The sequence below is a fragment of the Oenanthe melanoleuca genome, chromosome 2 (genome assembly GCF_029582105.1).
Source record: "Oenanthe melanoleuca isolate GR-GAL-2019-014 chromosome 2, OMel1.0, whole genome shotgun sequence".
NCBI lineage: Eukaryota > Metazoa > Chordata > Aves > Passeriformes > Muscicapidae > Oenanthe > Oenanthe melanoleuca.
The window spans coordinates 105,632,483-105,657,804 of record NC_079335.1 but is presented as its reverse complement, the minus strand read 5'-3'; the positions used below and the strand labels follow the sequence as shown (position 1 = coordinate 105,657,804).

General features: G+C 42.7%; 1 protein-coding gene across 1 annotated transcript in view; it reads right to left on the bottom strand.

The window, feature by feature from the left end:
* TMC2 (transmembrane channel like 2) overlaps window positions 1-24,929 on the bottom strand; it is a 29,753-nt gene extending 4,824 nt beyond the window's left edge. Inside the window, exons 1-17 of the mRNA XM_056484814.1 lie at window positions 24,884-24,929; window positions 24,533-24,580; window positions 22,258-22,606; window positions 21,415-21,564; window positions 19,138-19,228; window positions 18,092-18,173; window positions 17,699-17,805; window positions 15,772-15,870; window positions 12,425-12,567; window positions 11,223-11,370; window positions 10,636-10,824; window positions 8,972-9,151; window positions 7,999-8,151; window positions 6,528-6,656; window positions 4,892-4,959; window positions 4,192-4,431; window positions 2,268-2,393 (exon numbers count right to left, since the gene is read on the bottom strand). Coding sequence (XP_056340789.1) covers window positions 2,268-2,393; window positions 4,192-4,431; window positions 4,892-4,959; window positions 6,528-6,656; window positions 7,999-8,151; window positions 8,972-9,151; window positions 10,636-10,824; window positions 11,223-11,370; window positions 12,425-12,567; window positions 15,772-15,870; window positions 17,699-17,805; window positions 18,092-18,173; window positions 19,138-19,228; window positions 21,415-21,564; window positions 22,258-22,606; window positions 24,533-24,580; window positions 24,884-24,929 — 2,348 coding nt within the window. The remainder of the gene's footprint in view (window positions 1-2,267; window positions 2,394-4,191; window positions 4,432-4,891; window positions 4,960-6,527; window positions 6,657-7,998; window positions 8,152-8,971; window positions 9,152-10,635; window positions 10,825-11,222; window positions 11,371-12,424; window positions 12,568-15,771; window positions 15,871-17,698; window positions 17,806-18,091; window positions 18,174-19,137; window positions 19,229-21,414; window positions 21,565-22,257; window positions 22,607-24,532; window positions 24,581-24,883) is intronic.
* Between the last annotated feature and the right edge of the window lie 393 nt (window positions 24,930-25,322).

Genomic DNA, 25,322 nt, shown 5'->3' with positions numbered 1-25,322 from the left:
TGTATTTCCTATTTCCCTTGTCCTTGGGCAGTTAAAAGCAGGACAGTAAGCTTGACACCCATGTCACTCACTGGACCCCATCATTGTTTGGAACCAGGAGCTAAGAACCGAAATAAATAGAAGATGTGTTTTGGATTGCACCTGGATAAAAGAGAAGGGGTTGCCATGGCTAGAGAAAATTACTTAATTTAGTCCATAGAAGTGGAAAACACATTTTTTGAGAGGCTGCAATCGAAATCAAGAGACTGTCCATTTACGATCCACCTGTTGCTCTTGCTAGGGGCTATTTTTAGTTAGGATGGATTGTAGGTTGCCTTGCCTGCTGCTTTGAGAGCTTGTGGCTCTCTGCTCATCAGGACTAAATGTAGCTTTTGCACTTTCCTGATTTCAAACTCTTGGAAAACTGGATGGGGTTCATCATAAGGACTAAGTTCAGCTTAACCCTGTCTGCCTGTCAGCACCACAGCAGAAGTAGAAAATTTTCAGAGACAAGGCATGAGACTGGGCACTTGACTGAAAAGGAGAAAAGGGCCAAAGCCTTAAGAAGAAATCTTGTTGGGTCGCTGTGATTTTGTCTGGATTATCACAGGCAAGGTGAGTATGTAGATAACAAGCAGTGCCTCTGCAAGACACTCTCAGGGCATGTGAGCTACTTCCAAGGGGCTGTAGGTCTGACTGGTCCAGGCACCATGGGGGAAGCCACTTCCTTAGGGCTGTGATTCTCTTGGGAGCTGAGCAGCTGGAAATCACAAGTGCCAATACATACAGGCCACACAAGCAGTGTATCTGGGTGGAAAGTGAGGATGTTTTAGGAAACATGGACATAAGGTAACTCAGCTCTCAGAGGGAAATCAGGGCAGAGACAAGACTGCATCTCAAGGAGAGATGCTGGAAAGGGTGTGATAAAGGATGTCTCTTCAACAAATACACAGAATTTGTGCTGTTACTTTTCCCAACTGTCAGTGAAGGGAAAGGGCAGGAGCTTGTCACTGGAAAAAAACAATTATTTTCAAAGGTATTACTCTCTCCCATCAGCTTCTTTGAGGATTGCATCTAGGCCTCAGATAGGCTTAGGGCTCAGAGTCTGCAGCTCTTTTGTAAAGGTGGCACACTCAGGGTGTTCTGCAGCCTTTATTTTGTGTTTGCAATAGCATCTGCCAGTGCTACTGTGAGGCCCACAGGAACAGAGTTTATAATTCAGTAATATGCTTGTCCATGCTAGGGATGTGCTGTGAGACTTCTTCTCTCCTGCACAGACCTGATCTGATTTGAACAGAGCACAAGCTACAGTACCTGATCATCCTTTTTAGGTTAAAATGAGCAAGTAGTTTGAGGCAGGTAGAGAGGTGACATGTCATCTTCAGTTTAATTAGGATTTTTCTCAAGTTTCTTGTATGAGTAACTTTGTATGGAAATTGTATTTGATATAATTTAATGCCATTACTTTCAGCGTAGCTATGCAGGATGAAGCATCCCAGTGCCCGAGGGCAGATGTGATGGATCAACCCAGAGGCTCATCTCCAACATGTGTGAATACCCCAGAAAGAGTCAGAACTGGAAGCTCTGTATGCAACAGGCTCCCCAGCTCTCTCCCCACCTCCCATTGATTAATCTGAAGTGCTCAGAACTGCCTACAGAATTTGGCCACAGGCCTCCCACTCATTTTGATAGCTTTGGAAAACCTCAAGAACAGTGCCAAAGATATCTTTTTTCAAAAAAGGAGAACTAATCCTAGTACTGCTGGAGGTGCTGGGGATTTAAAAAAGATTTCAAAGCTGAAATGATCAAACGACACTGAAACAAATAGCAGATGTGTTATTTGGAAAATGAAAAAGTAAAACCCCCAAACCCAAACAAAGCTCAAAACTCTTCATGATTTTGGAACATGTAATTTTGCCCTGTCTTGGCTGTGCTCTAAATGCCACCAGCTGTGACAGAAATTGCTTCTCCAAAAGGCTGAGACTGTCCATTTATTTCCTGCTGGCTACAGAAAATTTTTCATATGGAAGCTGTGACTGTTTTGATATCTACAGGGCCTCTGTCAGGAAGGTATTTCATCCACAAAGTTGTGTTTAATTGGGTCAGGTAATTAAATTTTAGGAAATTGGATTAGGCAAAGGTAAGGGGGGAGGAATAGGGAGCATGTGTCTGCTCTGATCCATGCTGTTATCTCAGTAGAAGCTGTATTTAGACCTGACCAATATCCCAGAATTCTTTTCCAACCTTCTTCCCCAAGCCAGGCATGTACTATTGCAAAGAAAACTTACACCATGAGCAGAATTGCAGGTATGATCAGTCCTGGATTTGCCACATAGCTGAAGATCTTGGCAACAAAAAGGGGAAAATCGAGCTCGATGGTCTCTTGAATGACATCATACATCCTTTTCTTCCCACTGGAAAGACAAAGGGCCAGTTAAGGAGTGTAGATGTCTTCTGGAGGAACAAAATGCCTTGCAGTCTCATGGTGCTAAGCAGCTTGTTTCACCTCTTAAGGAGCATCAGCCTGCTGTTGGCCACCAAGGAGTTTAAAATGCCTATATTTTAAATTACTATTGGTTCATTCATTCCCTTCCTCTCTCCCCTCATTGATTATGCAAATAATCTTTGCTAGGCTAACTTGCTCCTGGAATCAATACATTTAATTCCACACTTGACTCCTTTATGGGTTGTGACTATTCACCCCTCTGAAATAGGTAAAACCCTATAGACCAGATGAATATCTTGTTAAGTATGGCCTTTTCATGGTAGAGATGACTTTCCATATGCAAATTCCAGCTTTCTGAAATAATGAACCAACTTGAAGAGCTGCTAAGTAATGACAAAAATAGCAAGCTGTGATTATTGCTTAATAGGAGACTCAGTGAAAGAGTAATTTCAAACGGGATTGATAAAGCAGATGAGAGTATTCTGTATGAACGAAGAGCAAGTCTGTAAAGGGCTGGATTATGTAATTGACCTTCTTGTCTCCCCAGCACCTCTGGGCCTGGGAATTCAACTGCATGAGTGCTATTCCTCCCATTTAGGCTCGGTGCCTGTGGGATTCCCGTCAGGAGGGGGCTGGACTCAACATCTCGATGATGAGAGTCAATAAAGAAAACTTGGATAAACAGTGTCCCAACCTCATCAACTGCCAGGAGCTCAGGAGAGCCGAGCTTTCAGTGGAGCTGCCGAGGGTCTGAATCAGACTGAGCGGCTTTTGAAGGGTTGATTGGGAATTGAAACAGCTCTTTCACATTGCAGATTAGTCATCTCCAAATGATAGTGTGCTTGCAACAAGTCACTTGTCAGATCCTCTGACATTACTCGTTGACACCTGTCCTTGCTACAGAACTGAGGGTATTTTGGTCTCCTGCCTTTCCCCCGAGTCTTTAGCTTTCTGATGTCAGCAAGCAGATAACCCAAAACAGTGCGTCTACAAGAACAATTTGTTCCAGGCTGGCTCCTTGCTGAGTCAGATTCAGCAGGCCCAGGAAGTGGTGTTATTCAATCAAATTAGACTTTATTGGCATGTTAGTCCAGTCCACTAAATGCTTTGTGCAGTGCTGATTCTGTCCTCATTAAAAGAAAAAAGTGCCCCACAACATTTATTAAAAAAAAAGGTGCAGCAATTTTACAGGCTCACCCCTATCCATTTCCTGCTATTTGCCAGATAAAGTCAGCATGTAAAATACATCCTTTGGACTCATTTTGCTTCCTCAATGTTCCAAAAAGCCTTTAGGATCATCCAGCTGGGTTTTTTGTTGTTTTGTGGGGGTTGTTTTTTTTTTTTGGGTTTTTTTTTTTTTGTTTTTTTTTGTTTGTTTTTTTTTTTTGTTTTGTTTTTTGTTTTGTTTTGTTTTGTTTTTGTTTTTTTTTTTTTGTTTTTTTTTTTTTTTTTTTGTTTTTTGTTTTTTGTTTTTTGTTTACTGGGGCCTGCACCTTGCTGTCCCGCCCCGCTGCTCTCTGGTGCTTTCATCAGTGTGTGTTGGGAAAACACTGGGAATGGTGCAGAGGAGAGCAGCAGACAGGAGCAGGTTCAGTGCTCACAGCTGCCTGTTTACACCCCATAGCTGTACACCACCCTTTACCTCACATTACTAAGGATTTAAACACTTCACCATCTCTGCTGGAGCCCAGTCCTTCTAACTTCATGAAAATTTTGTTCTCATGTACCAGAGAACAAAAATATCCTTTTTGGCGTTTTGGTAGTACCTGAAAGGTCCACAGTCAAAGGAGGGAGGCAGGGACATGATGGTGTAAGCCACAGGCAGGAGGCTGAGGAAGAGGATCAGCAGCACCAGTCCCATGTAAAAATTGTTAGACTTGGATGCTTTGAAGACTCTTGCATGGGGGACATTGCTGCTCATAACAGCCCAGCACTGAAAATACATGGAGGTTAATAAGCGCAGCACGTTGATACCCACGAGCCCTGGGGCGTAAAAGGATCCCATCCTGGAAAGGAAAAGAGAAGAACAGGCTCTGTTTGTTGGCAGACAAGGTTTGCTCCTTTCCAGAACAGAAAAGGAGGTGTCTGTGTGCTGACAGGTTTGTTCACAAATGAAGGCTGAGCGGGCTGAGAGGTGCTGCCCTGTGCTCCCGCAGCAGAAGCCACCTGCACCCACAGGTTATGGTATGGTCCCCCTCACTCAGGACCAGCAAGGCCTCAGACTTCTCAGGGGTTGAAAAGAAAATGTTTCAGTTTGTGACAAGAATTTCTTCGAGATGGCTTGGGAAATGTTATGTGAATATAACCAGCGGAGAGATTCTCACTTTTACAGTTAAGCACAGAAAACCAATCAGTCAGAAAAAACAGAAACCAGAGCCTGTCTAGTTGGCTTGGAAGCTTTCTAACTCCACTCCACTTCAGGTTTTCTAAATAGCATGAAAAATAAAGAAAAATGAAATGTCTTACCAAATCATTCCCTGGTTGAAAACCAGACCCAAAACGTTGCCGCTGATGTCAAACTCCGCATAGGATGGCTGTATGGGGAAAGAAAGAAAAGTGTGCTGTTGCTAGAGGTACCTGCTGCTGTTTTCTGCTGGGTGCATGATGCTTATTTAAAGCTGGCAAGCAGGGATTCCTGGAAGGGCTCCTGCTGCATGCACACTGCTTGGATGACCTGCAGCAGTGTGGGGAAAGCAGAACTGCAGCTACTGCCTGTGGGCTGCTGCTGCTCTCTTGGCTTCCTGAAAATTGGAAAGATATACAGAGGTGCTTGGAGCTGCTCTGTGTTTCCCTCTCCCTGCTAATATGACACCAGCTGTGAGCAGGGCACGGGACTACATTTAAACTCCAGCTGGTGCCTGGCTATGGACTCACAGTTCCACCCTGGTAAAACATTGAATCCTGAAGCAATGATAATTGTGAGCTGAAAGGCAAATGCTATGCTGGATTATGTCCATGTCCCTGGGTCCAAGCTGCTGAAGAACAGAAACACAGGGCAAAAGGAGACAAATACTTGGAATATATGACCTGATGGGCATTAGATGACATTTTTACTATGTGCTAGATGATGTGTTGCTTCATATAAATCAGTACTTTAGCTATCTGATGTGGATGCTAATGGTGCCAGGTTCAGAACAGGCTGATCTGATCTACTGGCAGTATTTGTTGATTTATAAATTATTATTTTATTAGATTTGCCTATGATTAAGCTATTTCTTCTATGTATATCAACTTCTGTGAAACTTCGTATAAAGACTTTCATTGCTATAGAACTATGTTTTCTTGAAAAAAAAGGTGTTTTTTTCTTGTGGGTTTTTTTTTGTTTGTTTTGTTTTGTTTTGTTTTGTTTTTTAACTGCAATGCAGAAAATAGACATCTAAGAAATGGTAAGTGATGCTCTTATATTTTTGGAATATCCTATGTGGTATGTCTGTTTTTCATGCCATTTGCATTTACCTAATACTCTCAGCAATTCCTAAAATTGAAGTTTAAGATGTTTTTGCTTTATGATGAAAACTCAAGGGGAGCCTAGTCAGTCTTTCTTAGCTGACTGCTCACAGCTTTGGGAAGGGATGGGTGTAAACACTGTTTTCTCTGTTCTTTTGATTCTGGTCTATTTCTACTTTAAATCTTTAGCTAGAGGTTAATATTGGCTTCTTTTTCACATGAAAATAAAGACAACTATCAGTGTCTGCTGTCTTCTGCCTTGAGTATTCCTATGTGAGAAGGCTGGGTTAAACAAGAATCTCATTCATTATCTGCATTAGAAAAACACATATAAAATTGTGCTGGTGTCCCTGGCACCATGCTCTTCCTTCACCAAATAACAACTGAATGAGCACCAGATTATTTCTTTTTCAAGACAGCTTCATATTTTAAAGGTCTCCAATGGGGAGAACTGCATTTTTCTAGAGTTCTTACTGGGATGGAGCTGATTGACCCAGAAAAGGTATGCATAGGTTGTGTACACCAATTGTATTATCAGGCAAGAGCAGACAACCACTGGAATAATTCAAATTCATTTGTAGTGTGTGACCAAATGTCCCTTAATTAATTTTATCTTCTTGGCTGTAAGATACTGACTTGGCTATAAGATACTTACAAATCCAGCCTCTAGGTCCCAGCACCAACAGTAATTCACAAATCTGACAAAGCAAGCTCGGATGAAATCTCCCACCAGAATGGTTATGTAGGTCACCAGGATGTCAGACACAGTGAGCCTCACAAACTCCTGCAATTTAAAAGAAGGAAAAAAACCCACATTAACTCCCATAATTTCAGTAGCGCATTCAGGACTGTATTTTTTATTTAGCCATTTGTCTTTATATGACTGTAATCTTCAGAAAAGCATGTCTTCAGCAAACTCCCTGCCTGTTTACAAACACTGTGCAGTGTTTGTAAAAGCCTAAGCTATACCTCTGTGCTTGGGAGCTGTGAGCTCTGTTCTAGCTGTTAGACCTGGTAGCTGCTGCTGGCATTACTGACTGCACTGCATGGTGTGGCTGCACAGAAAGTGGGAGCAGAATGCAAATGCTGCAGTGCTGCTGGTGTAAAATACACATATGCCCTCAGTTGTTTTGATTGGATGTAGCTCTGGTATGGCTCAGCTATGTAACTTTTACAAGGACTCCTAAGAAAATTGTTCAGCTGTAAACAAGCTGTGTGTAAGTGTAGAGAAAGGAGATAGGAAGACAAGAAACTGCAGGCAGATGGAAGACTCATGGGGTGGAAATAACTGGTGGCCCAAGGATTCAAAAGGAAAGTCACAAGAAAGGTTTTTAAAGTATGAGGGGGGAAAAATGAAGATCTGAATGACAGCTCAGCTGCACCAAGGGTCAGCTCCTTCTGAGGGGTGACAGTGGCTGGTCTTCTCCCACATGACTGAGAACAACTTGGCTTTTGGAGATGCCTTGACTGTGTACAGGAATTGGCAAGCCCTAACCATCTCTGTCAGCCAGTAAACAACTGCTTTTACTTTCTAAGTTGTGCATAGCCTGGCTGCAGATCTTCTTGGTGCAAGGTAAATGTTGCAGGGTGGATTTCAGTGGTGGAACTCTGAGGATCTGAAGGCCACCCTGCCTGACTTTCAAGGGGGTACTTCTGCCTAATTCTGCTTTCACCCCATGGCCTCATGCTGCATTATGGATTGGGACATGTCAGGAGCTCCCTTGAGGCATGTCCTCTGGTTGGGTTTTATGCCTGCATCAAAGCCTCTCTGGAACAAATGCAACAATAAATGGAGAAGAGAGGTTTGCTTCAAAGGCACAGTCATGATCTGAACAGGAACATGGTGCAGGAGTGGCTGCAGACTGCCTGGCCTTTTGTGCTCCTCACAGGCAGCGCCTCAGACCTGTGCATGCCCTGGCTGCTCCCAGCTGAGGATTTCACCACCATGGCTTAAGAACCATGGCCAAGGGCTTGTATTACTTTGGTGATGCTGTATGAGAGTGGTGGAAAGAGCTGCTGTTTGTGAAGAAAATTTCAAGCCTGGAAATGTTTAAGATTTCAAGAGAAAAACAAAAATGAACCATCCCAAACCACCACAGAGATTGGCTATATAATTAATTTCTTACAATGCCTACAGTTGTCTCCCAGCAGGGTCCCCTGGGCACGTCTGCAGGGTCGAGGGGAGGTGGGGTGACAGTGCTGTCATTCCCTGCAGACGAGTTGTGGTGACCAAGCAGTGTCCAGTGTGTGATGTTTTTTACCACATCCTCTTCTGCCAGCTGCAATAAAAATACCCATCCCCACCCCACAAAAAAAAAAAAAAAAAAAAAAAAAAAAAAAAAAAAAAAAAATCAGAAAATAGAAAACAGAGAGGTGTCTGAAGAAATCCAAGGCATTCAATTCCTCCCTCCTCCTTACCAGCTACCAGCCCTTGTATAAACATCTGTCCACAACAGAGTTACAGTGCTGGCAGTAGCACAGAAACCCCTCTTCCAGGAGCAGGGGAGCAGCAGCTGAGGGTGTGTCAAGGCCCCATGAGTTTTTGGGGAACAAGCAACGTGTTCCCTGCTCATGGAGGTGTCAGACCTCCTTCAAGATTCCTGTATGCAGACATAACCTTCACCCAGCCCTCCTCCTTTGCATTGTTCACAGTTTTTCAGGGCAGAGCAAACCACCTCGATTCCTCTAATTCTTCTCAGTTTAAAACAGGGTAATTTTTTCTGTGGATAAGTTAGACATTTATCCTTTCCTGCAGTTATCTGCCCACAACACGCTACCAGGATAATGTTAAAAAGGGGAAGCAAGGGAAGAGGATTATAAACTGTATCCTCAGGGTCTGCAGTAATAAAAATTGCACACAGTGTCAGATGGAGAAAAAAATAGAATTACCCTAACACGCTGTGATTATAGCAACACAATAACTACGCTCTTTTCAGGGCTGTAAAGAGAAGCCAGAGACTCTGCTTGGTGAGTCTCCCTGGGGCACTGCTCAGGAGGAGTGGGGACAGAGCAAGAACCTGCTGGCTGTGGGGACAGGCTGTGTTCATCCTCAACTCTGGGAAATGCTATTTGACCGTGGCTTTTTGCCTCAGCCCTTACTTTTTCGTTGACATCATCCATCAAGGCCAGCAGGAAGGTGTAGAGGTTGCCCAGGAAGAGTGCAAAGATCCGCCCCAGCTGCCACTTCAGCCCAATGCGGGGATGGTAATTTTCTAGTGCAGCGATGGTTTCAAACAGCGGAGGGCAAAACATGCCCAGCAAGGACATCACAATTTCAACCTGCCACATGAGGAAAACGAGATAACTGCTAACAGTAACCACAGTGACTATCTCACTGTGAGCAGAGTGGGAGCTGCCCACAACTGGTTGGGTATTTCTGACAGATTTATAAAAGGGAGGTAGTCAAAGCAAACTCAGCTCCTGACTTTGTTGGGGTGCAGGCAGCACAGCGTCAGACTTCAGGGCCAGGCTGCATGACTTGCTCTTGCAGGAGCACTTTTGCTCTTATCTCAAAGGGATGAGCTCCAAAGAATTTACTCCCTGTCAGTCCAGAGTCATGAATATTTAGGTTCCTCAAGTACCTTGCAGTACTGCTTGCATCAGCTCCAAGGTTCTTATTTTAGTTTCAGAGGAAGTGCCAGACTTGGCTTGTGTGCATAAAGATAATTAGTCAATGCTAATGTTTATTTTCCACATTCAGCACCTTTGCTTTTGCAGAAAGCATTTATAGACTTGAACAGAAGCACATCAAGATCTCTGTTTTGCAGCTCAAGGAAATATGTCCCAGTGGTATCTTTGTTCCTCTTTATCATGTCAGATATTAGGTTGTACTGTGGTCAGTGAGGTCACTGGCCAGTCAAGGTTAACTCAGGCATAACTTACAGGCTTTAAGTTTTTTCATTGCTCTAAAGGCCCATGGCCTGTATCTGTGCAGGTGCAGTCAGTCTCTGACTCCTCTCTGTGCTTTTCTTTCCAGGAGAAGTAACACTACCCAACACTGTATTTATTCAGAGCTCACACTATCATCATGGAAAGGTGACATCAGACATTAAACGTTTTTTTATAAGATTTTTTTTTCTTTGGGAAAAATCTGTAGTGATGAATCAAAGCATTTTGTAAGCAAGTGCTATCTTTCTCAAGTTTTCTGAAGGAATTTTGAAAATGTGTGGCTTTGAATTTAGTTTGGCTTTGATATATAAATACATAATAATGCAGTAAGCATTGAAATTAAACCTTTCCATAGGTTGAAATTTTTTTTGCTGCATGTGAAGAGCTTAAAAATTTGAATTTCTCATTCCAAAATCAGAGACAGAAAAACTTTGAATTTTTTTTGCAGGTTCTAAAATTTTATTCCCATTATTCAAGGTGGATAACAAAGATTTGATTTTAGAATTATGTCTGATTATGGGCATTTCTAATACCCAGAGAGCTTTCTAGTACAAGAGAGTTTTTAAGTGTTGTAATGCAACTTGATTCTTAACATGGTGATCAGTGTTGAAAGTGCTGAAAAGCCATTGACTTTTCTAGTGATTTATTATAAGAGCATTTTCCCTTCTCTGCAGGAGGTGTTAATTTGCCCCAGGAACTTTCAGTGAGATCAATGTGCATTGTAGCTACAACAAGTGCAAAGGTACTGAAGGGGACTCCTGGGCCCTGGTAGGGAATCCCCCTGCCTTGGATGCTGTCCTCAACCTGTGGCAATTAATTTTCTGACGTCCAAAGCAAATTATCCCAGCAGAAGACTGGAAGCAAAGTTTCCTTACCTCATTTCTTTCATACCACCCAACATTTTGCATTTTAGAAAACGTCTGGGAGCGTTTCACCACAAAATAAATGAGGTAGCCACTCCCACACAAGCAGCATATGATGAGGACATTGGCCAAAACCCTCAGGAACCTCCTCAGGTGGATATTCTCATCCTTGTTGCTTTCTTGCTCATCTACAATAGACTCCTGAAAAAAACTCAAGAAATTGGAGTGGATATCTTGCAGCACCAAGCATAATGTGACATCACAAGATTATGAAATACAATCTTCTGCTATTCTGGCTATATCCAGCTTGGTAGTTTCAGTTAAATTCAAGCTAAGCTTCATAGAGGCATCCTGGTTTGACTGAAAGATATAAAATGGCAAAGAGCCTGACATATCCCAGGGGAATTGCACTCTAAATTAATACAAATTCTTTTAAAAGTTGAAAGCAGGGAGTTAGGGGTGTCTGGAGCTGCCATGGATCAGCACCATGCCCTGTTCATATGGAGAGATGCTGAGCAGGTGTCCAGATTTCCCCTTACATCTCTGCCATTGGTAGGTGCTGGGAGTGTCTCCAGGAGCAGGCAGAGGGTTAGGTTTACCTTGAAGCTGGTGGTGATGGATGCAAACTTGTTGTCTGCTGTCTCTGGGTTGCCAATGAGGTAGTCCCAGCTGGTGAACATTTTCCAGCTGAAAATGAAGTTGTCATCATCCCCATCTGCTGTGCTTTCGTTGGCATTTCGTGCCATCCTGCAAAAGGATGTGTGCAGTGACAAGGTCAGACTGTTCCACAGAGCCACCACACACCCTTCAGCTTTGCAGAGCTTAGGTAAGATGGAGTGGGGCAACGATTCTTGGGGTTTGGGAATGACTAAAACATGCCATTGGACTTTAGGTCTAAGGAGGACTGAACTATCAACTGTCAGGGCTATGGAGTTCTTCTGTTAAAAATAGCGATACAGAGAAAAATCAGGATAGGTGATTCAGGAGGTTAAGGATTGTTATGTCCAGCTGGTGCCTAAGAAAGTCTGCTTATGGTGCCTCTGGGTCCTAGGCTGCAGTTTATGGTTATGGTTAAATTTAGTTAAAACCTCCATGTCCTGTCCAGTACACCCATGCTGCACAAGGTTTTAGTGGAACTTCACTTGCTGCACAATGCTGGAGCCAAAGAGCTTGCAGCAAGTCATGCAGGGAGAGAAAAAGGATTATTCCTGTTAATCAGCATAGGAGGAGATATGGCTTCTGCTGTTTCCTCTCTATTATTTGATCCCTGAAATCCTTCTGTAAGTCCCCCTAGAGTTCCTAGCACTAGCCCCTCAAGGAAGGCAAGACAACAGATGCTGCAATTTCATGGCAAATGTACAGCAAATCCCCATGTCCCACTCCAGCCAAAGGCTCAAGAAGCTCCTTCTGCTGCATGACAATATGACCTATTCCAGCTAGCAATACAAATCCATGGCTTATCCTTTCTTCCAAAAAAAGGAAGACCTTTTCATGGTGTGTCCTTCAGGCAGAGATAAAGGGGCTTATATTTTTATTTTTAACTCTGCAGAGACCATTACAGCACTGACAAGTGCTTTGGCTGCATCCTCAGTGCCCCGAGGATGCTGTGGGACCCTCACTGGTGTTTGGGGACCGTGCACAAGGGACAGAGAAATTGTGGCAGGCACACACCCCCCTTTCCCCACATTCCCCCAGCCATTCAGCCAAGGCTGGACCAGGTGTGGGTGCCCAGGGAGGGGAACCCAGCTGTGAGACACATCTGGGTGGATTTTGCAGCAGGCGCAGTGTCAGCTGCACTTACGATCTTATAACAACCATCAGGCTGTAGCCGAACACGCTGATCCCAACCATGAAATATGCCATTGGCAGCCTGTATTTCAACCAGCCAATTGTCCTCTGGTTGTTGTAGTAGCCATAAAAGAGTGCTGAGTATTTGATGTAGCCCTGGAGGTAAAGCAAAAGCAATCCTGTGTAAGCTGTGCAGCTTTTCTTCTGCTGGAAAGGGGTTTCAAGAGAAAACCGGACGATTTGAAACAAGGAAAATCAATTTGGAAAAGTTTTTAGGGTCTCGTTCTATTTGCTGCCCTGGCACCTTTGAAAGCCATATTGTTAAGAGTTTCTCTTCCTAAGAGAGGTAAGATGAGGGAGAACATGTCAGAGCATAGTGGCTTAAAACTAAAATGTGGTTTTGATTCATCACTCTTTCATCCCTCCCAGAAAAACAGTCTTATTGCTTTTTGCGGCTGTAGCCCACCTGCTTCTCTAAGCCAATAATCAAACACTCAGATCTTGTAGAAAAGCTCTAGCAAAGGGCCTTCCTACCATGATATGAAACTTTTCCTTTCAGGTAGGAGGCAGCTGATGCTCAGTGCCTTGCAGATTTAGTTCCTTTTACTGGTTGCTACCTGCAGAGCAAATATAACTAAAGAGTGAAATCAAAGCATTCCTTTCCTGTGGAAAGCAGAGCTCAGACACAATATCAGCCATGTTGTCTCAAGTAGATCTATTTTTTGCTGTGCAATCTGTTAGACATTCAACGATGCAGATCACCTAATCTGCATTAGCAGTCTCTCCCTTTTTCTGTCATATCTCATCCAAGTTGATGTGTATCACTGCACATTGTACTTCTCTACTTTTTTGCCCCTTGTCTTTCAGCTCCTAAGTTAAGTGTACCCAGTCTGGCCACGATAGTGGAGCAAGCTCCCCTCTGATCAAGCCTTAGGAAAGATAACTTGAAGCTCATATCAGAGCCTGTTTAATGGATCATGTCTAGAGACATTGAAAGGTTTACATATAAAGGGGCTTCTGGAGGCTGTCTAACCAAGCCCCCCGCTCAAAGCAGGGCCACTTGCAAAAGGAATTGTTGTGGCTTGAGGCTATGTCCAGCTGAGCTTTGAAAATCTCCAAGGATGGAGCTCCCACGACCTTTCTGGGCCTTTCTTCTTTGACCATCATCACTTGATCAATTAAACCAATCTCCCCCAAAACTCTAGGCTTTGTGTTCCCAACCTAATGAAAAGCTTTGGTCCCCCCAGGTGCCACGGAATCTGGGTTTTTGCCCTGCACAAAGCGCTGTGCCACAGGTCCAGGACACTCTGTGTGTGTTTCACCTCTGCATGACTGCTTGAGGCTGGTAGCCTGTGTAGACACACAGTGTCTGCTGAGGAGGTGTGGTGGAAGAGAGCCTTGTAAAATATAATGTCCCTGGAAGGCGCTAGTGAAATTTGTTTCTCAGGTTGTAATTCCTAATCTCTGTCTTCATGATTCATCAGATGCCAGGGACTGAAAAATTCGTTTCTCTGCTCACATCATCCAGTATGTTCTTTGAGCTCCATTTGTGAGACATGGTGTCTGGTGTCCAAGTAAGATTTATTCCCTTCTACTCCTCTACAAATCTGTGATGTGACCTCCTTCCTGCCAAAGCATACATTTCCCCAGCTCCTCTCTCCTGGAAGGTTTTTCTCTCGGTAATGGTATTGACTCTTCACTTATGCCTACTCTGATATATATTTCCCCCCTGTACATCTCCTGTGGAGCAAGCTGGCATAAGCCTCTATTCATTTTCAAAGGGCAAACCTCTGCACAGGGCTTCATCTGACATCTCCTGGCTGCAGAGGATGCTGCTGTACAGTGCTGCCCCGTAGCTGGAGATGCTTCTCAAGCTTGAATGATCTCTCCCTGATGTCAGCCAGGAAGGGAATGGGTGATGGATGGGGACCTGTACAGCAGAGGGGTTCAGACAACCAACACCTCAGTGACAGCAGGGGAATGTAGATGTGTGTACCACACCAGAGGCAGGAGACTGGCAGGTCATGGGAGTAACCCTTTCCTGGAACCATACAGCCTCATCCAGAGACAAGTTTCCTTACTGATAAGTCTATTATTTATGGCCTTCCAGAGAAAATCAGCAGCAGCATTTAATCAACTCTCCTTCAGATTTTTTTATTTGTTTTGGAGTTTTATTTTTGTTTGTTTTTTTTTTTTTTTTTATTCTGGTTTAATGAGTTTAAATGCTACCTCTTGTATTTTTACAGTGCACTGCTCAAATGAGCTTTTCATTCCTCACATTGCTATTAAAAATGTTGCTAATTCACCTCTGAATTCTGGATTCTGGAAGTGGGGGAAAGTGCTGGGAGAGAAAGAGTTGAAACGATCCTCAGCAGGCTACTGGGGTTAAATGAAGGCCTGGCCCTGGCAGCTTCCTGGACACAGTATTTGAAGCCTTATTAATACAATTAGTTTAAATAATCTGGTTTACAAAAAAGTAGGTTTTGGTGGGCTTTTTTTTTTTTGGTTGGCTGTTTTTTATTTAGTTGGTTTGGTTTTCTAATTTTTTTTTTAGATTTTATTTTTTTTCCCTTTTAGCTCAGGAAATGAGCTAGAACGCTCTTACAGAAGGACTGGAGCATGTGGTCCTATGCTTGTAGCATGTGGGCCAGTGCTGAAGCATTAAAAAGTTATTTCCAGAAGTAACTGCTTTGAAAGTCAGATCCCAAATCACTGGTTACATCCAAAAGTCTTCACTCCCTGCACATATACCTGTTCTTGGGCTGCCATCTAAAAACATTTGATCCTTGACTTAAGTCAAGACTTGGCTTAAGTCTTCAAAGTAACTTGGGTGGGAGGTGAATTAGTACTGCAGGCAAGCACCCAGAGATGGCTGGAAATTTGGGATTTTCCTTTGGGTGCAAGTCCTAAACTTTGGTTCCCACTTCAGGCTCATGTAAGTATTTCAGAGGAATAGGGAGGGCAGGACATGGGGAACAATCCCCTTCCCAATCACTTTCAGTGGTCTGGCACTGGGGTCTGCAGCTTGAAATCTCTGTCTGGCTGCCTGGTCTTTCACCTTGGGTGCTTGCTGCCCTTCCAGCTGGAAGCAAAGTGGTTTTTGTGTCTGCACACACAGGAGATGTACACCAGGCAGCACATTTGTGTGTGGAAGTGTCTGTATGTGGACATGCTGTTTTGGCAAGAAATCTCAGCGTGCACAAAGCTTTTGTGGCAACAAAAGGCTTTCCAGACTTCTGGAAGAAATAGGTGCTCTGCTAGTTTATCTTGGAACCAATTCATCCTTCTAGCACCACCAGCTTCTGAGGGGTTTTAGGAAGTATTCAACTGATCTTTTGTGGTTAACACTTGTGTGCTTACCTCAAAATCCCAAAGAACTGAAAAATCCATAGCTGTTGCTTGTTCAGCCCGGGGTACAGTTTTCCTTGGCAAACTCCCATATGGCATTCCCATCAGGACCTGGAGAACATTAATAACAGTGATGCAAATATACTATAAAACATCAAGGAGTTTTTAACAGGTATTTTTCCTTAATGAGTCTGTTTTGGTTTGCTTTTGGTTGGTTTTCCTTTCCTGTTGATTTTGATACATATTTTATTTCTTAATGCTGGAGCACTAGTTTTAAAAAGCCACTTAGCATTAATTTAATTTATAATTATTTAGTATTAATTTTATATAATAATATTTAGTACTAAGTATATTTATTAGTATACAGTATTAAATTTATTGTTAATATTTAGTATTATTTTCACTCAAATAACCAGAGGACTTCCTTTTCCCTGGCCACATTCGTTGCAAATAATTTTTGGAGAAACTGTATCCTTCACTGAACAGCTGCTGTTGAAATGTCCTTAGTTTAGCAAGGAGTTCTTTGCTTGAACTTCATGGGCCTAATGCAGTAAAGGGATTAGCTTCATCTATTTATGCAGAGCTCCTCCTCTGAGAGAAGTCAAGAGCACAGGGTCAAGATTGCAAATATCATTTGTATTTTTCAGTCCTGAATTGAAAGATATTCTCAAGGTGAGGTAAAGGCAATTAGGTTTGGGAAAAAGCATGTATGACAAAAAGATGCAAAGAATAGTTTTCATGGCATAGCCTGTCCTGATGGCACCTTGCAAAGCAGGTCTTGCTGCTGGAGCAGCAGTGGAAGCCCAGACAGAGAATGCCAAGGGCTATGGAGAATTACTATATTACTATATTTACAAGCTGACTGGTGCCTATGCCAAAATATCTCATTAGCATTCATAGCCTAGAAAGGTCCTAGCATATCATCTATCACTTATATTTAGGGCTATCTAATTACTCCCAAAATAATTTATGGTTAAACGTTTATTGCCCAGCTACTCTCCGTATCGTAACAGCTCAGCAGGCAGTGAGTAACAGTGTTTCAGGAACAAAAGCTCCTGCCATATGCATGGTTCCTAACCAAACACATTTGTATTGTTCAGTGCTAATGGTTATGTCTCCTCGTCCTGGGAGGAAACTGAGCTTTCCCTTTCCATAGTGTGAGCAGGCACATTAAGGAGAACAAAAGCACGGTCCTCAGGAGACCTTCATGCAGTGCATTTTTGCTCCATAAAATTCTGCACTGAACAGAACAGATGCCACTGTCTGTGGATTGCACAGCCTTTAAATACTGCACTGAGTAATTTAGCCAGAGCTGTAATGGCTACATTAAAAATTCTTCAATAAACGATCATATAAAGTTGGCTATGAGATCCTTTTCATTCTCCAAGAAGAGTGAGAAATAGAAAAACTAAAAATAAAACAATTGCTTGTGAATCATATGAATTGGAAGTATGAAAAAAGGGTTATTTCCCAAGCAAGTGTTGGTTGGCAAAATGCTGGGAAATTGTCCTTTCCCTGAGAAGCTGTGCCATGGCTGCTGCCCCATGGCCATGCCCATCAGAGGGCCAAAAGTGAGGGTATTTAATTATTTTCAGAGCACAATCCATTTCTTGTAGCTCTTGCAGACAGGATCTTGTGCCTAGGATTGGAACATCACGTTCTTCACTTTAGTCAAAATGCAAAACTAGCCTTAAATTAGACAGATTGTTGAGCCCCTGTTTCAGCTGCTGGATGGGCAGGATGTTTGATAGCATTTTATGTCTCCTGATATCAATCCAACGACTTCTGCTCCTGTGTGTCAGTGTGTCTTTGTGAATAGCTGTCCTCAGGCACTTCATTTTTCTAAAGCAATGCCTGTTATAAGGCATTTGTCCTGCCAATGTCATGTTTGTGTCAAGCAAAGGGCAAGATATTACTGAAAGGAGAATCAAGCACTTACCTCTGGAATTATAACCAGTCCAAATATTAACCCAAAAAGGACAAGATTTACTCCATACATCCACCGCAGAAATATGAAGTAGGAAGCAACAGAGGAGCCAAAGTGACCTTAGAGCAGAAGACATTTCATGGTCAGGATTTCAGGAGGGTTAAACTCTCCTCAGGATCCCTTTACCCTCAGATGTCCCCAGCACATTTCTCATGAGCCTCCCAACAGTCCCCACAAGTGCTGGAGAGAGCAGCACCTGGAGCTGCCAGGGGTGTGTGCTCCTTGTTTGCACTGGTACCCAGGATGAGTGGAGACTGTGGACCTGGAAGCTGGAACATTGCTTGGATGAAGACAAGGCTGTCTTATAAAATGTCTCCCTGCCACCACACAGCAACTTCAACTTACTCTCCACTTCCTTTATCTTCATCTCCCAGGGTATGCACTGAGTTTTAAAATTTTCAAAGTCTCTCTTAAATTTCACCCATTTCTGAAACAAGACAACATTGCAGTGAGAAGAGAGGTGTGAAGAGGGGTCTGCTCTGAGGCAGGGCTTTCTAACATCAGTTTGGGGGCATGGTTAGGTGTGGGTGTAAGTCCAAAGCAGAAACTCTGGTCTGGATCTTCTCTTTTGGACTATTGCAGAAACTCCCTTCAACCAAAAATCCCCCCACCCCACTCCCAAGTATTCTCATTTATGATTTGAGTTTTAAGAGTTTTAACATTTCCAGGCTTTTGGAAAGCCGCAGTTATGCTATGGATTGATCATATATTGATTGATCAGATATATATATTGATCATATTGATTATATTGGAGTAGAAAATTCAGACCTGGCTCTATATTGAAAGAATTGGTTCAGAACAAATTCTATTTAAAACAAGATTTAGTTTGATAAAAGACTGAGCTTGAATCTTTCTTCACCAGGCCAGCAGCTAAACTCCCATTGATTTCATAATCTCAAGTCTGGCTCTGTTTTGCACTTCTCAATATAATCTCCATGACAACATGCAACTTGGCTACCAACTTCAGTCTCAAAGCACAGCCATCCTTCTGCCTGTTATCTCCTCATCACTGGAGAAGATGAAATTTTACAGGACTAGGGGTAGTGCAAGAGTTTGGCAGAGCCTCTTTCCCCTTTAGGGATATCTTTTCTCACTTATCAAGATTTTGGAGATTGCAGCCAGAAAGCCATGGTTTTCTGCTTTTCCCTGATCCTGTAAACCCTCCCTTGCTTCAGGAAAGGTCACAATGAGATTCAGGTTGGGATAAATTTCCCCCTGTTTCTTCTGAATAGTCATAGATTTGGATTTTTTTTTTTTTTTTTAATGTGGGCAGGAAATTTTATTTGACTTCATTGTGCCTCTTTCACCACAGAGAGATCAATAAACCTAAAAATGTGCTGAATACACAACTGAGTATCCAAGCTTTCCCCTGACATCACTGTAACACTTACCTTTGCCATCATCATCTTATATGCATACAACTTTTTGCCTTTTCCTTTTCCCAGAGCTCCTTCAAACTTCTCTACAAAATCTTGTGCCTCCCTAATTGCAAAATAAACAAGGTTATTAAAACAGCAAAGGGGTCTTTAGCTTCTCACCCCTGGCTGCACCAGTGGGATAAGCAACAGGAAGGTGGGGACTTGGTGTCTCTCCCCACCTGCTCTCTGCTGGTCAGTGCTGTGTCCTGCAGAGGTCAGACACCCACCCAGGACCAGCTATCAGGTCCCTAAAGCACTCACATTCATGTAGAGATGTTTTCTATTAGCTTTAAATATTGTTAGTGCCCCAAATTTTGCTCCACACTTCTCCCTGGGTGCAAACTAAAAGCCTGCCCATTTCTCTCACTGCAGAGCTCTCTCAGCCTGCATGCCCATTATAAATTCTCTCTCCTGATGCATTGGTCAAGAAGAAAATAACATTGCCTAGTGAAATAAACTCCAAGAGGATGCAGAGTTTCCTTTTATGAACACCTCCCAGGATAAATATCAGAGATGTGCAAAGAGCCCAAGGGGGTAATCTCAGTGACAGAGGAATGAGTGTGCTAGTCAGGAGTAAAATCCAGCTGCAAAATGAAATTAGTTTTACACTAGGATATCTAAGGGAAATACAGAGAAAATAGTCTAGGTAGATGCTGTTATGTTGAGTATGCTGATCTCTTGAATAAAATTATATTGTATGTTGGTGTTTCCAAAGGGAAGAGATTAAATTTCAGGACCTGGGAGGTTTTTTTTGCCTTCCTAAGCCTGTGGGAAAGATGGATTTCCCCTTGGTATAAACAGTTGGCTAGGTCAGCCTGTAACCTTGGGAAAATCGCCTGTGACTTCATTTGCAAACCCAAAGTGAGATTTCTAAGTCCTGAACATATTGTTTCACTCTCTTTGTGTTTTACATCCCTCTTTGGGGATAATAACTTCTTCTCTCAGGGTTGAGTTTATCCATCCAAAAATATCTAATGAATGTACAGCGTGCTGATAGCCTTTCTCGGGACCCCTGCACAAGCAATACAACAGTTTTGTTTAGGTTCATTAGTAGGTAGTGATGATTGCAGTAGATCAGAAATAAGATGAAAGTATGGAGGTACACTGTCAAACATGATCCTAAGTAGAAATGTAGTCAGGATCCCACACAAGAGGGAAAAAATGCATCAGAAATAACTCTGCTTTGCTCCTTTTTTCTTTTCCTCCAGAAGCTTGGAGTCTTATGGCCATAAGAATATATTTGTTATGAGCTCAGGCTCATAGCCCAGCTGTGAGGTGAAAAAGCCACTTTAACACAGTTGCCCTGTTACAGACCTTTACCCAGATTTTCAGAAGTATTTGGCAGAGCTCACAATTCCTGATTTTATTGTAAGATGGAACGGGTCGTGGCCTTCAGGGCATAAAAGAGAGAAAAAAGACAGTCACATGGTGACTGTCAGCTTTCACAGCACAGTCTCCTCAGCTCTGAGCAACCTCTTAGCAGGCACAGGGCATCACCACTCCCTGTGGGGCTGTGTCATGTTTTAACACAGATGGGATTTCAGTTGGAAAGGAAATGTATGTGTGCTTTGCAATGCTATTTTGAAATCTCTTCTGGTAGAAAGGGTTTTCAGAGGTTTCTTGAGCAGTAGAGCTGAGAGTTGAATCATTGCCCTGACAGTTGGTTGGTTATGAGCCATTCCCTCTCAACCTGTGGGTTTTGATTTCCCTGACTCCCGACTGCCCAGCACTAAGGAGTCTCTGCTGCTGCCTTACTTGTTCCCACCTTCACCAGGGGCTGTGTGGCAGACTTATCTTTGCTCCACAAACCTCTGAAAGCAATTTTTCCAAGCATTTTGTCCAAGAAGCCCCATCTCAGGACTGTGCACTAACATGGCACTGTGCTGCTCTGATTTCTGTCTAACAAAAGACATGAATAAGCAAGGCAGGGTATGGAGTTTGCTGTAACATGTAGACTGACTGTAGTGAGTAATTTGGTTTTAGATACGAGGGTAGAATGTCCTGGCCATGGGTATCGGTTGAACAGATTTGCACTTTGTCTGCTCTTTGGTTACAGAGGCTGAAAATCAGATTGCATATTTTAACTCTGATCATTTGAACCCAGGCTAGCTGGCCAGGTTCTGCTGGTCGCTTTTTCTGACACTATGGTACTACAGCAGCAGCAAATATGTGATTTCAAGGAAAGACAAAATGCATCTGAGAACAGACAGCAGAGACCCCAGGAGTGGGGGTTCCCATTTTGATGGGTACCTGAGCACCGAGAGCTTCTTCACCATCCTCCAGGGCTTGTTCCTCATGGTGGAAATCAGTTTTTTCTTTTGCTCCACCTGCTCCTTCAGCATGGCAAGCTCTTCCTCTGACAGTGACTCCTCATCAGATGAGTTGGAGGAAGAAGAAATACTGGAAGACACACAAAATCAGGGACATAGAAAAACTCACAGGGTTAGAGGGAAGGTCTTGCTTGGGGGAGGCAGACTGCTGCTGACCCTGGTGATTCCACTCCAATATGGGCACAGTGCCCAGCATCCCCCGGCTCAGTGCAATTCCCCTGCTGTTTCCAGCCAGGATAATGAGGAGGTGTTTGTGTCCCACTACAATTCACTCATTGTCAATCTTTGGGCCATATTTCAGCTATAGAACATTACCTACAGCTACCAGAAAAATGGTTTTCATGCCTTTATAACAAAATGGCAGATATGGGGGGAAATCAAAAGTTGGGACTAGCAAGAAGAGGAAGAGACTTGAAAACACAAGAGATCCATTTTAACTGGAATGTTTCCATAGATCAACCAAAAAAGAAAGTCTCCACACCCAAATTTCTCAAGGTACCTTCTTCAGGGGTGCTTTTCTATCCCTGGCTGTAGGTACTAAGACTCCACTACGTGCATAGACCTGATCCTGCCTGAGAAATGGTAATGACTTGGAAACAGTGTGGTTTGTGGAATTTTAGACTGTTTTCCACTGTGCCTCTTTTAGGAGAGCAGGAATTTATTTGCAGTCAATTGGTTTTCCCATTCTGATCCATATGCCACTGGCATGTCAATATTGATGCCAGTCTGAACAAGGCACCATGCTCAAGGATTTTTTAATTACCTGTTTTTCCTGTCTTTCTTCTGTTTATTCTCCCCCTCCTTCCCTCTCTTGGTTGTTTTCTTTTCTTTGTTTTCTGACTCCCTTTGATCTTTGTTAGGAGCTGTTTTGCCTCTGCCTTTCTTCTGGCTTTTTTCCTCTCTTGCCTTTTTTCCATCTCCATTTCTCCTTTGGTAATTTTTTCTCCTAGAAGCTCTGTTTTGTTGGCTGCCATTGTCTTCCTCTTTGCTCTCATCTTCTTTGTCTTCTTTTTCTTCTTTGTCTTTCTCTTGCTTTTTGCTTTGAAGTCTGCTTGCTCTGCCAGTTTCCCTGAGGGGCTGTTTGTTAGTTTTCTTGTCCTTTACTTCATCTTCTGCAAGTGATAAAAAACAATTACATTGGGAAATCCATGCTGGCAGAATAAAGATTCATCAGAAGAGCATGGGCAGCTAGGACACCTGATGCAAACCCTGGAAAATTCAAAGAGCAGGTGTGTGTTGATCTTTTTGGGCTTTGTGTTATGCCCTGTCCAAGAACCAAATGGAACTCTTTGGTTGTGCAACTCCCTTTTAAGACAGCGCAAATTAGCACATCAGAGTCTTATATGTGACCATAAGAAAACTGGAAGTTAGTTACAAATGCAAAAGCCTATCTGTCAGACAGAATGGGCAGATATCTCCCTGACCTGTAAACACACCAGAACAAAGGAAACAGGAATTGCAGTCTGTTACAAAATGTGTAGTTTGCTTGTTGATGCAACGTCCTTGAAAGATGTTTACTTTTCAAGGCTGGGAATGGAGTTCTTCTATTTATAGAGAGAAAAGGCACAGCACAGGCAGTATCCAGTTTTCTTTCTCTGAGTTTTCTTTTATATTGGATGGTTTACATTCAGAGAAGAAAAAGACCTGATAGTCTCTGAGGCACATTTCATTCTTACTGTCATTGCAAACTAAAAACCTCCTCTTTCCAGAAGACAGAAATGCTTAAAGGATTGAAATGGACCATGCTTTAATTGCAGAATTTTATGTAAAGGGGGAAAAAAATTTCAAAAGTCCCCAAGTCTCTCCATCTTTTTCACTACCAGGCCTATTAAAATTAATAGTAAGTTTTCCAGAGTATTCTGGTTTCTTATTTTCTAAAATTTTTTGGCTGATGAAAGTAAAGAGTTGGAGATACTGTAATGGAAGAAGGGAATTGTGATGGAATGGCATCCAGAGTGTAAAATGAGGAGCCTAAAAGCTGAGAAAAATATAAGTTAAAAAGAATTTTAGCATTGGCATTTTCAGTTTGGTGAATAGCTAGAAATAAATGACAAGCAAATAGTTTCTGGTTTTTAGTGGTAAAAAATTAGCAGGCAGTGGTTGTTGCATTTGACACTGGGAATGAGAAGGAGCTTCCAAATAATTTCTCAGGAGCAATTATGCAGGTTTCAGTTACTATGTAATGGTCCATCTAAACTGAATTTTGTTCAATTATCTAGATCGAAGGACCACCTGCTCTCTTTGGGAAAATGTTCATTTTGGACAGCCAATGATCCAGTGTTTTTTAAAACTGCAACCTATCAAGTATCAGGTTAAATATGAAGCATTAATTTGTTACCTTTATCTTAGTGCCTTTTTTTTTTTTTTTTTGCCTATATGGAAAAGGTGGATACAATCTTTTTTTAATTAAGTGCCAGTAGTTTGCTGTTTACTTTTTCATATTCTGTGAGTAATATAGGCACAGTTGTAAACTGTTTTTGCAGTAACAGCTGCATTTGTATTACCTATCCAATGCTGTTATGATCTCACCTCTTAGTTCTCTCACTTTAGATACACTATACATGCAGAGTTAAAGGTGTTTTTAGTCCTGTCACAGACTTTTCTTGATTTCCCTCACAGCCATAAGTCTCCCTTCAATCCACTTTCATCGTTATCTTCTTGTGGCTGTGATTAATGAAGATCCCAGTGTATTATGGTCTAAGCAAGCATCACAGGGAAGGCAAGCAGGACTTCAGGACAGTGCAAATCAGCCCCAGCCCTGCCCAGGGTGGTGCTTTACTGCAGTGCCTGATTTACTAGGGGCTGACTCCCCAGGGGTGTGGGCTCTGACAGCCTCTGGGAACATGGATAAAAGAGGACAGACTGCTTAAGAATGGCAGTTTACATATCACTGCTATAAGTCAAACCTCAATCTGCTTGCTTGCAAGTAGCTCATGAAAGAGTTCATGCTGTAGAGCAAGTCATAATTCAGGGAGAAAAAGGAAAGGTATCACCTGTTGTATTTCAAAAAAGACCACGTTTGTTAATCTCTACATTACCTTCACTCTCTGTGTCAGTTTCCACTTCTCCATCAAACTCTATTCCAGCTGCAAAACAAAGAACAAAGAGTAATTGCATTTGTTGCTGGAATGTGATGCTTTACACAGCTGACCCTTAAATTCCAGCTGAGCTTGACAGAATAACCCTTATTGATTATACATTATATTCTTTCCCTACTGCAATCCTCTTAATATTTACTTTAGTCTGGCGGACTGACAAAAGTCCCCTGCCCAAGCAAACTGAAACTGAAATCTTTGAGAGATGCAAAATGGTGTGCTCAGGAAGCCCCAAGAGGCTTAGTCAAATACTTGGCAGCATGCAAACCGAAATGATCTCACAGAGATACCAACCATCTTCCAGGATGACCTGCAGAGTACTTTTCTTTTTCTTCCCCATGGCAGCCTCCTGTCTATTGCCCAGACACTGTAGCTGCTACGCTGCACACACACCCCAGTCATACACAGGTTACTCTCTCTTCCAGTGCCCATGTGCTCATCTCCTTGGCATTGCAGACAGCTGGGCACATCCAGCTGCCAGTGACCTCTTGCTCATGAGCCATGAGGACAGGGAGGGGTGGGAGAGGCAGGCAAAACCTGGGCTCTGCCTCAGCCTACCCAAACACTTTCCTGTCTTCTCCCTTCTCCCCGTGACAAAAGCACCTGTTGGCATTACATTGCATTTCATTATTTAAACATGAAGGAAAGCCCTTTGGTGGGGACTTGGTGGTGTCGTATGAAACACAGACACAAGTCACGTCTGGTTCTGACATAAGCATGTGGCTGGAGGCTT